The sequence below is a fragment of the Equus asinus genome, chromosome 20 (genome assembly GCF_041296235.1).
Source record: "Equus asinus isolate D_3611 breed Donkey chromosome 20, EquAss-T2T_v2, whole genome shotgun sequence".
NCBI lineage: Eukaryota > Metazoa > Chordata > Mammalia > Perissodactyla > Equidae > Equus > Equus asinus.
In genome coordinates this window covers 46,442,007-46,457,370 of record NC_091809.1, presented here as the reverse complement: position 1 = coordinate 46,457,370, position 15,364 = coordinate 46,442,007, and the positions used below count along the sequence as shown (strand labels likewise).

Genomic DNA, 15,364 nt, shown 5'->3' with positions numbered 1-15,364 from the left:
GCAACTAGGAGATACAACTATGTACTGGGGCTTTGGGGAGAATAAAAAGAGGAAGATTGGCAACAGATGTTAGCTCAGGGCCAATCTTCCTCACCAAAAAAAAGGGGGGGGGTTGGGTCTGTGGGAACTAAGAAGTCATTTCAGAAAGCAGCCACATCCCCTGGGTCATGCTTGGGTACTCCTCAGCAATTGGCCACTCAATCTCTCACTTGAGCAACAGAGAGTGCAAAAAACATCCTCACACATTAAAAGCCCTGGGACTCTTCCTGCCAGCTGCTCTGAGGGTGTGGAAACAAGAGCTGTCCAGTAAGGTGGCCCTGACTGACCCTGTGTGCTATTGGACCCGGGTGCGTGGGCACACTCTCCACTCTCCAGGCATCGGGGGCATCGCTGACCCTCACTGACCAGCATCAAAAGGTGAGTCTTTCTCGCCCCGATGGAGACCTTCAGAAACAGTTTGGGACCCCCAGCCCCCAGTTCACGCAGGTACTCTGAAGCAGGTATCACGTCAACAAAAGTGAAGCGGTTTGTTTCCCACGTCTTTACATCTTCGGTGCACCTGGAGTGAAGTCTCAGATGAGCCAAGTGACACGGAGGTACGAGTGACTGATAACGTGCTACCCAGTTCTCGAGGAGTGCTATTACCCAGCAGTAAAAATAGCTCTAAACGTGAGATTTTAGGCAAACGAGGGAAACCAAAAGGGGCGGGGAGATGTCGTGGGCACCCCTCCAAAAACGTTGTCAGGTAGAGAACTGCCTACTGTACGTCTGGTTAGCTCAGAGCCCTCCACCGAGGTACTAGGGCCACACCAGGACTCACACACGTGCCCTCGCACACCTCCCCGGAGCGCCTGGGACCGTTTTCTTCCCCAAATCCCAGCTGCCGCGGCCACAGTTCCAATCCCAACCCTACTCGGTCCGGTAAAAGCAGCTCTGACCTCCCTCGCCCCACCTTCCAAACCCAAACGGGCAAGGCTGTCGCTCGCCACCTGCACCCCAAACACACACACACACACACACACACACACACGCGCGCGCACACATGCACACTTCTCCAGGCTACACAGACAGACCGCTTTCACCCGATAACACTGGGGGCGCAGCGGGGCGGGGAGGGGAAGAATTGGCCAGAGCCCCGCGCCCGTCCTGACAATCGTGCACCCGCCCTGCCCCTGCATCCTCGCCATCAGCCTGGCGGTCTGCCCGTTGCTGCGGGTTCCCCGCCCGGCACGGGCTCCCAGACGCAGCTGCCTCGGGGGCGGGGCGTTTCGAGGCCCTGCCCCCCTTGACGACAGTCTCGCCGGGCGTGGGCAGGGAGGCAGCCGGAGCTCTCAGTAGCAGTCCCGCCGCCGAGCCGTGGCTAGAGGCGCGCGGCCCGGCTCCGGCCCCGGAGGATGCGGCGCGCCCAGGATGCTGCCGCGCCTGCTAGTGCCGCTCACGGCGCTCCTCAGCCTGCGCTTCGGCCCCCGCGCGCACGGTAAGGCTCCCGGGCCCGGCCCTACCCTGCCCTGCCCTGCCCTGCCCTCTCCGCGCCCACCGGCTGGGCTGTGTGGGTGGCCGGAACCGACTCCCGCTCGTCGTCACCCCCCATTAAAATTCTGTGTCCCCTGGAGAACCCCTTGTGTCTGGGCCTCTGGGGAGAGGGGCGCTCATTATCTGCCCCCTCCCCGAATCCCCCTTATTCTGGCAAGCCTGGATCTCAGGCTCTCTGGTTGTGGAAGTGGAAGAGGCTGAGATTGATTGGGGGAGGGAGCAGGGTGGATAGAGAAGTTAAATGACCCCCCCACACATACAGACACTCTCATGGTCCGTGGGCGAGTCATAAAGTTACCTCTGGATTTTTGTTCTAGTTCAGATGATCGGTCTGCTTGTCACCCTGGGGAATGACTTTGACCCCCTCTCTGACTCTACCTTCCCTTGGCCCTCCAATTAACCTGTTTTTGCCCGGTGCCATCTCATCCCCATCCCAGCTCTTTTCCCCCACTAACACCCATCACCCCCATCTGATCATCTCTGCTCCTTCTTTAGCTCCTAATGCACTTCCACCACCATCTGCTTCCCTCCTCCTACCTCTCAGCCCAGTCTCCTAACACAGCCAGCTATCCTGGAAAGTTTCTGTAACTGAGAGGAGTAAACCCTGGAGAGAGAGAATGAAAGGGCCAGGAGGTGGAGGGACCGGGAGCAGGGGCAGGAGAGCAGGCACTGAAACCGCTTCTGCATGACGCCAGAATACGAAGTAAAACCCGCAGCCAGCCGTTCACATGACTGGGAGCTGACTAGGGATGTGCAGCCCAAACACCACAAAGACCCACTACATTTTTCACTTTCCATCTGATGTTTTGAAATTGAGACACAGACTTGAGGATCAAAGACAGTATAAGAAAGAAAGCCAGGGGCAGAGGCAGATATGCTTTCTATGTGAGAATGACAGTCAAAAAAAGATGCATTATTAGAGAGGTGATGAGAAGTCAAAGAACGGGAGAAGCCTGGGAGAGTCACCATCAGAAGGAAGAACATTAAGGGATCAAGGAGGAGAGAAGAGGAACTGACTGTGGGTATGGGCCCTGACCTACTTCATTGCACTTGATCGCAAGATTCTTAAAGTAGGTGCATTTATTGCATTCTTACACTTGAGAGAACAAGTTCAGCAAGGTTAAGTAATTTGCCCAAGTCACACTGGCACGTGTTGGTTTGAGACTCCTGAAGTTGGTGTTTCCTGTGGTGAATGGTGTGTGTTGAGAGGGAGGGGGAGCCAGGATTGAAAATAGGTGGCGGTATTTAGTATCTCACCTTGGAGCCAAGCGTGCTAGCTCTTTGTGGAAATGTCCTAGCCCAGCCCAGAATCAGAGCTGCTTCATTCTGGCCGTCCTTACCCAGCCAGAGGCTGGGCATCTGACTATATGTAAAGCCCTTCTAGAAGCTGGGGAATGGAGCAAGCTCTCAGCTTGGGGTAGATCAGGAGACCTGTGAAGAGGAACAGGCAGACGCCAACAAACAGAGTATCTGTGTACCCAAAGACCTCCGGAGAGAGGCCTTGCCTGGGGCCAGGGTGGGGAGCAGGTGTGGGGATGGGGGCAAGCCGTGGGTGGGGGCTAGAGCAGGGCCAGGGAGGGGCAGAAGCAGGGACTGGGCTCGTCTGAGAGCTCATGTGGACGTCCCTTAGCCCTCAGCGCCTGCCTTCCCACCTGGGATGCGTCACACCCCACTGGGCTCTTCTCAGCCACCACTTCTGCTTCTGATCACCGTCAGCACAATGATCTCAGGACACAGCACCAGCTCTGGAATCAGACACATCTGGATTCAAGGCTCCCTCTGCCCCATTGACCTTGGGCAATCACTTAACCTCTCTGAGACTTCATTTCTTCTTGGGTAAAATTGGGGTGATAAACCCTCCCTTGTAGGCAGTTGCGATAATTAAATGAGACGATATATGTCAAGTACTTAGCAGAGAGCTCAACTCATAGTAAAGTACCCAATAAATGGGAGTTGTTAGGATGCTTGCCACCATTACCATCATCATCTTCATCTCTGGGGAGTGGGCTCCGTGAGCTCTGGTACTGACACCCTTCTTCTTGGGGACAGAACTGCCCAGCCCTCCATCTGTGTGGTTTGAAGCAAAATTTTTCCACCACATCCTCCGCTGGATGCCCATCCCAAATCAGTCTGAGAGCACCTATTATGAAGTGGAGCTCATGAGGTAAGGAAAAGGGAGGATGGAGAAAGGAAGGGAGGGAGGGAAGGGGTGAATGCCTCCCCTTCCACTCCCCTGGCACCCGGAAGATACCTGCCTTGTTACTGAAGTGATGCCAGGAAGGCCCCTGGCGCATATCTATGGGTTGACAAGTGTTGATTGATTCTCACAGGTTCTGATCAGTGTGCTGGGAGCTCTGGAGTGAGCAAGCTGGGGTATTGTCTTTCCCCTCAGGACTTTTCTGTCTTATTAGAAAAACAGAGAAAGCATCCATAATGTCGTTGGTGCATGAGGAACCCCTGCCGACTGCAAATGGAGTGGGAAGAAGGGAGAAATTAGGCTGTGCTACAGGGAAGAGCAAGTCTTCCTGGAGGAGTTGGGATTTGAGCTACTCGTATTCCAATCTAAGAGTCTTCTAGACCACAGAGAAATTGTTAGAGGGTCCCAGAACCAAGGGAGATCCCCGTGCAACTGGATACTCTGAACTGGAAGAAATACCTTGAGGGCTCTACCGTCATGGGAGCTCTCTCCCCTGGCCTCTTCCTTCCCTCTTAAAGGAGGTGGGCTTGAGCACGAGTTCCTCTACCAGTGCCCACCCTGATATCTCACCAGGTATGGAGAAGAGCGCTGGAAGTCTGTCCCCAGCTGTAACCAGACCCTGGCGCTGTCCTGTGATCTCACCATGGTGACCCTGGACCTGTACCACAGCCATGGTTACCGAGCCAAAGTCCGGGCAGTGGATGGAAGCCAGCATTCCACCTGGACCCTCAGCAACACCCGCTTCACTGTGGATGAAGGTGCTTTTCCTTGCCTGGGCCTAGAACATGGCTTTTGGGGTATCTTCTAGCCAGAAGCTCTATTCTAGACTTTTCTCTCTGTTCCCACAGAGAACACATCAGCCTGGCTTTGTGGCAGGGGGACCTAGTTGCCCAAACAAGCCTGAGTTAGGACTTTGGAGAAAGTTTGGGTGAAAATAGTGAAATTGCAAGATTTAAAAGGGAACTGGAGTTCTTTATCCTACAGAAGAGAAGTCTTGGGGTGACTTGGGGCAGCTGAGTCACAAGGGCCAGGCCTGTGTACTTGTAGGGTTCCAGGAGAGGAAGTGAATCCGTAAGCACTCAGTATAGGATGGCAAGCAGTAGGCAGAACTGGGATCAGGTCTTCCACATTTTAGGGATGAACTCCCAGGAGTCACGATGTGGGACTTCGAAGCAGGGAGGTGCTACTGAAGAAAAGCTGGGAGTCTCTTTTTGCAAGAATAAAAGAAAAGGATAGGCTCCACACCTGATGGTATTCTTCCATTCTCCAGATTGGGGTTGACCGTGCTCTGTGTGCGTGGCAAGCCTGATCTGCAGAATTCCGTCAGAACTGGTGGTCTAGATCATTGGCTCAAAGTGGCTGCCCGTGGCCAGGTCTCAGCCGGCTGCAGAAACATTACCTGGGGAGTGTGTCTGAAATAGATGTTTCTAGGACCTAGCTTCAAACATTCAGATTCACTGTGTCTTAAGTGGGCCTGGGGCATCTGTAATTTTAATGAGCTCCCCAGGAAGTCATTATGTTCTGCCAGGTTGGGAAACCTGTGGCCCCAGTTTTAGGATGGGTAAAGCTTGACCCTGAAGGCCAGGCATGGGCTGGGGGTCCAGGCCCTCCCCAACAGGCAGGCCTCATGATTTTGCCTCCTCTTCCAGTGACTCTGACAGTTGGTGGCGTGAAGCTAGAGATGCACAAGGGCATCATCCTGGGAACGATCCAGCCTCCCAGGCCCGAGGTGGCCCTTCCAGGCGACACATACGAAAGCATCTTCCCTAACTTCCGAGAGTATGAGGTTGAGATTCGCAAGGGACAGCGTACGGTATGGGATTCCCCAAGGCCACTTCAGTAACAAGCGGGGCCTGGCTCCCTGGGCTTTCCTGTCCCCTAGGCTGGCAGTGCCTTTTGCGTGCCCCTGGGGGACTTTGCTGCAGAGTAGAGGGAGGGCGTGGGGGCCGGGGAGGGGGTTGGGCTGACTTCAGTCCTCAAACTTGTACTCCTGCCTACCAGGTGTCAGGCACCACCAGAGAACTATTGTTTCCAATCCAATCACCGGTGGATGTTTTATTCCATTTTATCGATGGGGAAGTGAGGCTCCAAGGCGATGTAATTGTCCCAGGGTGCCCCCGTCAGTGGGAGATCTAGAATCTGCAAAATCTGTCTTCTTTCTTTCTACCACGGTTGATGCCTGCCCCTTCTGGGAAGGCCTCCTGATCCGTAAAACACTTCCTTTTCTCTTTTTAATACATCATAAACCATGATAATCACAGAGATCCGGGGCTGCATTGATCACACAGCGTTTGTTATCTTAGAAAAAGAACACTGATGGGGGTTGCCCTCCATCATCTCTAGAGGCCCCTCCCGCTTCTCGTGCTGTGAAGCAGGAGCTTTTGTTTATTGCTGCTGTTGTTTTCGTTTCAGTTGATAAGCAAGAAGGTAAAACATGAAAACTTCAGCTTCCCAGCCCCTGGAAAGGTGGGAGAGTTCTGTGTCCGGGTCAAGCCATCCTACACCTCCCGACTGAACCAGGGGGAGTGGTCGAAGGAGGAGTGCATCATGGTCACCCCACAGTGTGAGTCAGTCAGGGCTGTTGTCTTGGCCGGGGAGGGAGGCAGGAAGGGCCTTGCACAATCCGAAAAGCATCCATCAAGCGCTGCCGGTGCCAGGCCCTGGCTGGGCACCCCCACACACACAGCTCTCCATCCTCACACAGCCCTGTGAGAGCGCTCCTATTGTCCCATTTTAGAGATGAGGGAATGGAGGCTCGGTGCTTACAAGCCACTTCCTAGGGCACAGTGGCAGAGCCAGGTCTCCTGATTCTGCGGGTGCCTCCACTCCAGCACAACTGCGCTTTCCAGGATGTCGCCCTCCCCCGCCTGCCACTGTCAGTCAGCTGTGTGTCAGTTCCTGTTTGTTACATTCCTCTGCTGTGGCCCCTTGGAGCTGGGGGCACAAAGGGCCATCTCCTTACCCTCCCTCCCTCTCAGAGGAAGCAGAACTGAGCTGACTGCTTACCACGGCTGCCAGACTCAACAAATAATGGCTCCCAGCCGGGTGCTAGGAAGGGGAGGGAAGAGAGAGGATATAGGATGTGAAGGCCACGGTCCTGCCCACAAGGATCTTACAGTCTGGCTGGGGAGACAGGGTGTGTCCAGAGGAAGCTGTAACTAGTAACTCAGGACAAGTGCCTGGTAAATCCTGCTGACAGTTGTGCCCAGGCTGGGAGTGCCCAGTCCAGGGTGGGCAGAGTTCAGCACAAACCAGGGTGACACCAACATTTCTCCAGTACATTTCAGCTAATGAAGGACCCTCCCGAGCTCATTGTCATTGAAGCCTCACCCTCATTTAAGCAGAGGAGGGCACCACCTGTGCGTCAGCAGCCTTAAGAACTTTTTCAGCATCCACTCACTGATATAAGAAATAGTTTTGTGTACAGCTCTGGGTTCAAATCTCAGATTTACCACTTATGAGATATATGACCCTGGGTAAGTTACTTAACTTCTCTGGCCCTCAGGATCCTGATCTATAAAAATAGGGATGCTAATGGTATTTACTTCCTACGGTTGTTATAAGGATCAGATAACATAAGTAAAGGACTTGGTAAATGATAAGAGCTGTGTACTTCACAGCCATCTTATGTGGGAGGCACTATTATTTTTCCCATTTTATAGATGAGGAGACTGAGGTCAGAGAGGCTGAGTAATTTGTCCACAGCTTCTCAGCTAGTATGTGGCGGAGCTGGGATTTGAACCCAGGTCTGGCTGCTGAAGCATCTGTACTTGCCTGCTGTGCCAAGATTCCAGAGAACCCAGATACATCTAGAGTTGTGGCCTAGAGGTAGGCTGGGAGTCACCTGGGCCGCTCACGGAGTGGATCCTGAGAGTGGCCACAGGATCACTGGGGACCACCCCTCCACGTCCTGTGTGCCAGGCCACAAACGCCTCTCTCTGGGCCTGCAGATTTCACTGCGACCAACTTCAGCATCTTCTTCGCCTTCTTCCTGCTGCTCTGTGGACTCCTGGCCTACTGCCTGGCCGTGCAGCTGTATGTGCGGCGCCGGGGGAAGCTGCCCGCCGTCCTGGTGAGTCTCACAGCGAGGCCACGGCCCCATCCTCCAGCCGCACCAGCACTCTGGAAGGCAGGGAGCTCCCTCCAGACAGTCCATTCCCTCAGCCTGACAGGATCCGGAGGCACCTTCCTCAGGCGCCCTGGGAATGGAGGGAGGACTTGAACTCCGAGCCTGGTGCTGAGGAAGTGACCTCCTAGTGGCCCAGATAAAACGCATCCTCAGTAGTCCCAAACCCCCATGTGTCATTTTGTTGCTATTTACAGTCACATGTCACTTAACAACAGGAACACACTGAGACATGCGTGATTTCGTCGTCGTGTGAGCGTCATACAGTGTTTGCACACAGGCCTCGATGGCATGGTCTGCTACACCCATAGGCCGTGTGGTGCTAATCTCCCGGGACCGCTGGCGTGCATGTGACCCGTCATTGACCGCAACATCCTTACGCAGCACATGACTGTACTAAAAAATGGCCATGGACCTGCCCCTGTGCACTCGTGCTTCTGAGGCAGATACAATGATTATTTTACAACTTTCTAGGAAAAATAAGAGAAAGACATAGACCCTCTGAAATTCTTTTGAGTAAGAACTCCAGGAAGAGGGGAGTCAGGGAGATGAGAGCAGTGGCATTGCCTGGCCTGATTAGGCCTCTGTCCAAGCAAGAGAGCACCGTGTTCCTAGCTGCAGGGCCCTGAGTGGAGAGGTGGGACAAGGACACTGGGCACAGTGCCCCCCACAGCCTTCGCGGATCCTAAAGCTCTTCCCTGTGTCTAGGTCGGTGTGTAAGTCCTTCTCTGTGCTTGGTGCTCTGGGGAGGTTCAGTTCCACAAACACGTCTGCGTCGGCCTGTTGAGCAAGCACTTGGAGCACATTCTGCATGCGGGGCCCAGAGCCGGTCCCGCGGGGAGGGTTAGAGATGAGTGTGCATGGCGCCCGCCCTCAGGGACGGATAGCTAGAAATCAGAGCGGGGAGCCAGCTGTTCCTGGCACCCTGGATGGGAGATTCTTAGTCAGGCATCAGGAGAAGCATCTAGGGAGAGAGTGAGCGAGGTGGCAGCTGAGCTGCAGCTATTGATCACCTACGACGTGCAAAATGTGGTGCGGGAAGAAGCTGATAAATGTGGCCCCCGGTCCCAAGGGGCTTGATCACAGCCTGGTGGGCGGCCCTTGTATAAACTATTAACTTTAATATGTAAACCAGTGAAATAGACACAGATGCAAAAATGCCAAAGGAGATGGCAAGCAACCTCTGATTGGTTGTTCCTTCTGTACGTTTAGATGACAGAACTGAGTTGTCCTCGAGAGTTTTTTCCTCCTCAAGATAAATACAGCCCGATTCCTTTCATCTGATGATCGTGGCCGTCACTAAGTGTATGAATAATGTATAGTGCACAGAGCACTTCACGTTTATTGGGTTGTTCTCATTCGTTAGCTGGTTTGATCTGATCTTTCATCACTTTATCAAAGTAAATATTACTGGACAAGTGGAGATTTCAGATCAGAACAGTTGAGTACAAATTCCAGGTTTGTTCTTTGCTGCTGTGTGACTTTGGGCAAGTCATTTAACCTTTCTGATGCTCAGTCTTCTGCTCCAGGAGACAGAGATAATAATACTTCCTTAGAGAATTATTCGGGAGTAAAATTCCGTTTATCAATATTTATTGAGTGCTTTCTGTGTACCAGGCGCTTTCTATTGTTTAAGCACCTTATGTGTGTTAATCACAACACGAGGAGGCGGGGACTGTTATTATTTCCATTTTACAGGTGAGGAACTAAAAGCCAGAAAGGATAAATAACTGGCCAAGGTGAACAGCTGATAAGAGGCAGAGCAGGCATTTGAACTCTTGAAGTCTGGCTCCAGCATACACATCCTTAATCACCCAGCTATGTAATGTTAATAGGCATTCAACCAATAAGAGTCACATTAGAGTCATCACATACAAAGGGAATGAGGGCAGATGTGCTACAGTAAGGCAGTAAGTCAGTCAACAAACCTTATGAGTGCTTCCAGTGTGTTAGCTCGGTTAAGCTCTGGGAACAGAGTGGTGAACAAGTCTAGATAGCAACTTCCATCAAGGAGCTTGTATTATGTTGGGGGGTGGGGAATGATTGTATGTGTATGTGTGTGTTGGTGAGGAGAGGGGGAGGGAAGTGAAAACAAATTAAAAAGTAATGCCAGGAACTAAGTGCTAGGAAGAAGTAAACTAGGTTCATGTGGAGTATCTGGAGTACTGCTTTAGCCAGGGTGATCGGGAAGGTCTCTGAGGAGGTGACATCTTTACTGAGACCTGGATGATAAGAAGAACACAGCTCTACAAAGCGCTGAGAGAAGAGTATTCCAACCAGAGGGAGTAGCAAGTGCAAAGGCCCTGAGGCAGCACTGCACTGATGTGCTCTGGAAAAGAAGGAACACCAGTAGGGCTGGGGCAAAGGAGCAAGTGTTAAATGACTTCCCTGGGACCGTTGGCAGTTAATGGGGAGCAGGTCCTCCTCAGCTGCTGGTTCTGTGCTTGTTCCACTGCCCTACACTACAGCCACCCTGTGTTTGTATGAGTCAGAACTCAGGGAGTGGAGGAATTAATCTGTCATCTCACATCTAGCATTTTAAAAAATGAAACGGATAGGAAGGGATAGAATAGAATAAAATAGGTCAGATTAGATTAGATCATGGTACACAGTAGTCACAATAAGTGTTATTTTGTGAAGCTGATTTCAGTTATTTATATATGAGTTATATATTTATGGGCTGTTATATATGAGTTACGATGTGACACATTTCTTATTCTGGCTCATAGCCAGAAAAGTAGCAAACACTTTTCAGGTGGATCTGGATGGGTCCAGCCTGCTCTCAGGTGTGAAAAGGATCACCGAGGGAGCCGCCTGAGAACATGCACTGTCGCCTGTGGGCGCCCATCCTGCCTGTCACTCCACCTGGGCTCCGAGAATACAGGCTTCTGGGAACCCTTAGCCAAACTGAGAATTAGGAGAAAAACTCGATTCTGAAATAAACAAAAAGAGCAAGTGACAGAGTAACCCAGCTCTGTGGTCCCCTCTGTTGGAGCAGCACCTCCTGGACCGTGGCCTCACCTGGCAGCCCTGGGGTGCTTCCTGCAGGTGCCCCTCCGTCTGCCTCACTCTGCTCTCTCCTCTCCAGGTCTTCGAGAAGCCCGGTCCCTTCAGCCTCATCAGCCAGATTCCCTGCCCAGAGACCCGTGACGTCATCCATCCCCTGGACGAGGAGGCCTTCCCCAAGGTGTCCCCTGAGCTGAGGAACTCGGAGCTGCACGGCAGCACGGACAGTGGCTTTGGCAGTGCCAAGCCATCCCTGCAAACTGAAGAGCCCCACTTCCTCCTCCCTGCCCCCCACCCCCAGGCGGGGGAGACTCTGGGAAAGGGAGCGCCCCCGGAGCTGGAGAACAGTGGCAGTAGCGGCAGCAGCAACAGCACAGACAGCGGGATCTGCTTGCAGGAGCCCAGCCTGAGTCCTGGCACGGGGCTCAACTGGGAGCCGCAGGAGAACAACAGCCAGGGCCAGGATGACAGTGGCATTGGCCTAGTCCAAAACTCCGAGGGACGTCCTGGGGAGGCACGGGATGGCTCAGCCTTGGGCCATGTCGGTTCCCCGGGGCCTGAGGTGTCTGGGGAAGAAGACCCAGCTGCGGTGGCATTCCAGGGCTACCTGAGGCAGACCAGATGCACAGAGGAGGAGGCAGGCTGCCTGGAGGAAGGGTCCTCCTCAACAGATGGCCTTGGCCCCGAATTCAGGACGTGCCTGGATGCCGAGGCAGGCTGGCCTCCACCAGCGCTGGCCAAGGGCTATTTGAAACAGGACCCCCCAGGAGTGACTCTCGCTGCCTCAGGGGCCCCAGCTGGACAGTGGAACCCACCAAATGAGGAATGGTCACTCCTGGGCTTCGCCAGCTATGGTGACCCCGAAATGTCTGACTGGAGCTTTGCCCATGATCTCGCCCCTCTGGAACCTGTGGCAGCCCCGGGCGGTCTCCTGGGCACATTGGACTCGGACCTTGTCACCCTGCCACTCATCTCTAGCCTGCACTCGATTGAGTGACTTGGGCTAAGGACTGCTGTTGATTTCAGCCATCCGGGGACCAGGAGGAGGGGCCCCAGGGGTCAGCAGTGAAACATAGGCCAGTGTGGGCACCGTTCCGCAAGCCCAGTGGGGCCAGCCCTAGCAGGCCTGGCAGAGCTGGCAAAGGTGCCTGGAGCAGGAGAGGCTCTCTTGCTAAACTGGTGCAGGCCGTGTGGGTGGCACTGACCTGTTTTGCAGACAGGGTCCTGCAGACTCCGGCAGAGCTGAGAAGGCAGGGCAGAGACCGCCTCCCTCCTTGCGACTCTTCCTGTTTCATAAAGGATTATTTGCTCAGGGGAATCGCGGTGTTTTCTGGAGTTGTGGTGAGGCTGCCAGGCTAAAGTCAGCTCAGACCCAGGCCTCCCCCTTAGGCCAGCCGTGTGTCAAGCCCTCCAGCAGGATGGAGGGCTGGGAGGATGGGGACCTCAGGGACTTGCTGCAGGAGGCATTTCTAGCGGGAGAGGAGGGAGCAGAGACCAAGTTTGACCTCTGGGAGGGTCAGAGCTGACCATCAGCCTGGGGTGGTTGCAGGGAGGAGCTCCCTCCCAGGCGGGGAGCTTGTCATGGGAGATCTTAAGGTGTGTCTGTCCTGGTCACAGAGTTAGTCAGTCAGCCATCGTTATGGAGCCACAGGGGGACAAAGAAAGCTGAGACCCAGAAGGGGACTCTGGGCTCAGAACTGGTCCCTCTGGGGATGTCTCGTGTCCATCTGCAGACAGCTCCCTCTTTCCAGCAAATAGAGCAGCATTCCAGTGGGGCACTTTCCGTGGCCAAGCCACTCGCTATCCCCACCCTGCTGCCCCCACCATCTTGCTGACAGTACCAGAGAAACCATGGTTGTCTGTATTGGTCAGAACTCTTCAGACAGCCTCTGGGCTTGGGCACCAGCTCAGCTGCCCCAGAAGGTTGCGGTTGGGACCTGCGCTTGTGTTTGCTGCTAATGTTCAGCTACAGACCCGTAGGACAGGGCACTGGGCTGGGATCCCTGCTCTCAGTGTTCAGCTGTGCGACCCTGGTCCAGCCACTTCTCAAAGGGCCTCAGTTACTCCTTCTGTGAAATAAGGGGCCCTCCATGCTGGATATTAACCAAGCTGTCCTGTGGGGTGTCATTGCCAACCCTCTCTGACTCTGAGCTGGGAGAAAGTGAACTCCGGAACCCATGTCTGAGCAAAGCCAGCTGCTTTCTCAGGCTGCAGACTCCCAGATCTCAGCATGGCATCATGCTAAGAGAGCGTCCAGACACAGCCCAGAACGGGGGGCAGGGGCAGGTCCTGCTCCCCGTGGTCACTTTGGAATCTGTCTTCAAAGCCAGTTTACAATCCACGGGCGAGGAAGCTGGGGGGAGTGACAGGCCTGGGGCAGGCTCCCCAGAGTCGTCACATGACCCTGTATTTTTCTGTGGCATTCTGAGAATAGACATTCCTGCCCAGAAAATCCCGCCCGAACCCCTTGCACTCTGCCCAGAAGTTCTTGGGTGCCAGTCCAATGACAACTCCCCCTGGAGACTGAGGCCAGCGGGAGGACTCCTCTGGGTTCCCTGGGAAGCTTTACTTATTTATTTTGTTCATTTATTTATTGGAGAGGCAGCATAGCACAGTGAAAGAATTCTGGGTATTTCAAGAGCCTGGGAGTTCTAGTTCTGACTCCACTGTTTCTTACATTGGGTGACCTTGGGACAGTCACGTTTCCTTATCTGTTTTCTCATCTGTACACTGAGGAGCCTCAGTTTCCTCATCTGTAAAACCTGACTTGTTCCATTCATAGGGACGTTAGGTTCCATTGAGGACATGGATGTGAATGTACCTTGAACACAAAGCTCTGTAAATGAATGATGTATAGTTTTTATCCAATAAATTGTTAGGACCACAGGAATCTTGTGAAACCAGTCAGATTTCTGGTGACACAGTGGCTGGTGGAGGACTCAAGCCGTTGATCATTAAGGATGATAATGAATAAATGTGTGGTGTCACTTTAAGGTAACAGGACCAAGGACTCAGGCCCACATCAGGCAGACTCAGGTATAGGGTCTCATACTAACATTATTGTCTGTGACCTTGGGCAAATTACTTACCCTCTCTAAGTGCGTTTCCTTGTCTATAAAATGCGAATAATAATTCCTCCCGGGATGTTTAAATGAGATCGTGTGTAAAGAGTTTAACATGGTGCCAGGCATGTGATGGTCCGTGCATAAATAGCTGTCGTCAGCTTTTAAAATTGTAAAGGGAAATGGACAGTTTTTCTTGGAAATGGGTGAAAACGAAAGAGAGAATGAAAACGTCTATAAGAAATTGCTGAAAGAGTATGTAATGAACGTAAAGAAATATGTAAAGAGTATGTGATATAATGAAAGAGATCATGAAAATGTATGTAAATGAAATAGTAAAAGGGCTTCTTTCAGCCACTGAAAAGGGAACAGTGGGAAGCGTAACACAGTGTTTTGGATGTGAATTCTGACAACTCGGAAAGGAGACCCTGGAAGCCCCTCCCTTCTGGAAAGACAGCAAACCAGACCTCCCGGGAGCGCCACCACCCGTTCCCCTCGACCTGGAGGTGTGTCCTGGGGTGTTTCTCGTAAGTGTAGAAGCCTCTGCATTCTCTTAAAAGCAGCCTGCTCCTTCCACGAAAAGCCACACGTGGGTTTGACTCTCTCCAAGCTCGGCCCAGCGGGTGGAGCCAACCCCGGGCCTGTGGTCTGAGTCTCCCATGTACTTTGTTCTTCATCCCAGCCTGGATCCTCGAGGAGGTAACCGTGGACACCTCATCTCTTTTCCCCTGTGTCCTCTCCAGTGATGCCTCTCCCCTGTCACTCAGAAAATACAGGGTTCTGGGGAAGCGCTGATCCTATCGTCTTCAGAGAACCTGACTAATATCACACCATTTAGGACCTGCTCAGACTTTTGCCCTCACGGCCTCCATGCCTGATGGGTAAAAGGTGTGGGCTTGGTCGCCTTTTCCTGGAAATGAGAGTTAGAGATGGCTTCTGTCCCAAGGAAAAGGCCCCTGAGGTAGATTGGGTGAAGACGACAGAGAGGTGAATCTAAAGATTCAGAGAACGAGAAGAATCATCCTCAAGGAACTGGGGCCAGTTTGGTTGGAGGAGACGAAACATGGAGGAGCCGAAGGAGGGAGTGGGGTCCGAGGCTGTGGGCTCTGGTACAGGTCGTGCCTGTTTCCCTTCTGTAGGATGAGTGGGAGTTTGTGCTGGGTCTCCTCTGCTTTTAAGCTGCTGTCTGACTGCCCAGCACAGCTGGGGCTGTGGGAGAAATTGAGAGAGTTCTTCCAAACAGCCGGGCAGTAAGACACTTCCACGCTTCTCAAGAATTCAGATTAAAGTCCCCAGGAGAAGGTCCCATTTGTTCTTAAACTGAGTAACCTCCTTCAAGGGCTTTTCCAGGCTGAAGAATGTGTGATTTTGCGTTTTTATGAGCTAATGGAACTTCCTCTTAGTAAGGAGAGAGAGGAAATGGGCCAACATTGACTGAAG

At 53.0% G+C, this 15,364-nt stretch overlaps 1 protein-coding gene across 2 annotated transcripts; it reads left to right on the top strand.

Annotated features, from left to right (window-relative positions):
- The first annotated feature begins 266 nt into the window (after positions 1-266).
- IL10RA (interleukin 10 receptor subunit alpha) lies at positions 267-13,752 on the top strand. Of its 2 annotated transcripts, XM_044751949.2 has the most exons (9): positions 267-417; positions 501-1,477; positions 3,164-3,369; positions 3,583-3,697; positions 4,304-4,488; positions 5,380-5,543; positions 6,143-6,293; positions 7,681-7,802; positions 10,945-13,752. In XM_044751949.2, the coding sequence occupies exons 4-9, from the start codon at positions 3,645-3,647 to the stop codon at positions 11,857-11,859; spliced, it is 1,590 nt and encodes a 529-aa protein (XP_044607884.2). In that variant the 5' UTR covers positions 267-417; positions 501-1,477; positions 3,164-3,369; positions 3,583-3,644; the 3' UTR covers positions 11,860-13,752. The 2 variants fall into 2 exon arrangements, with proteins under 2 accessions (XP_044607884.2, XP_014711063.2); XM_014855577.3 differs by lacking the exon at positions 3,164-3,369.
- The last annotated feature ends 1,612 nt before the right edge of the window (positions 13,753-15,364 follow it).

Coding starts and splice junctions, on each gene's coding strand:
- IL10RA (XM_014855577.3), top strand. CDS start 1,411: ATGCTGCCGCGCCTGCTAGTGCCGCTCACGGCGCTCCTCAGCCTGCGC. Junction 3,698..4,303: donor TATGAAGTGGAGCTCATGAG/GTAAGGAAAAGG, acceptor ATATCTCACCAG/GTATGGAGAAGAGCGCTGGA. Junction 5,544..6,142: donor TTCGCAAGGGACAGCGTACG/GTATGGGATTCC, acceptor TTTTCGTTTCAG/TTGATAAGCAAGAAGGTAAA.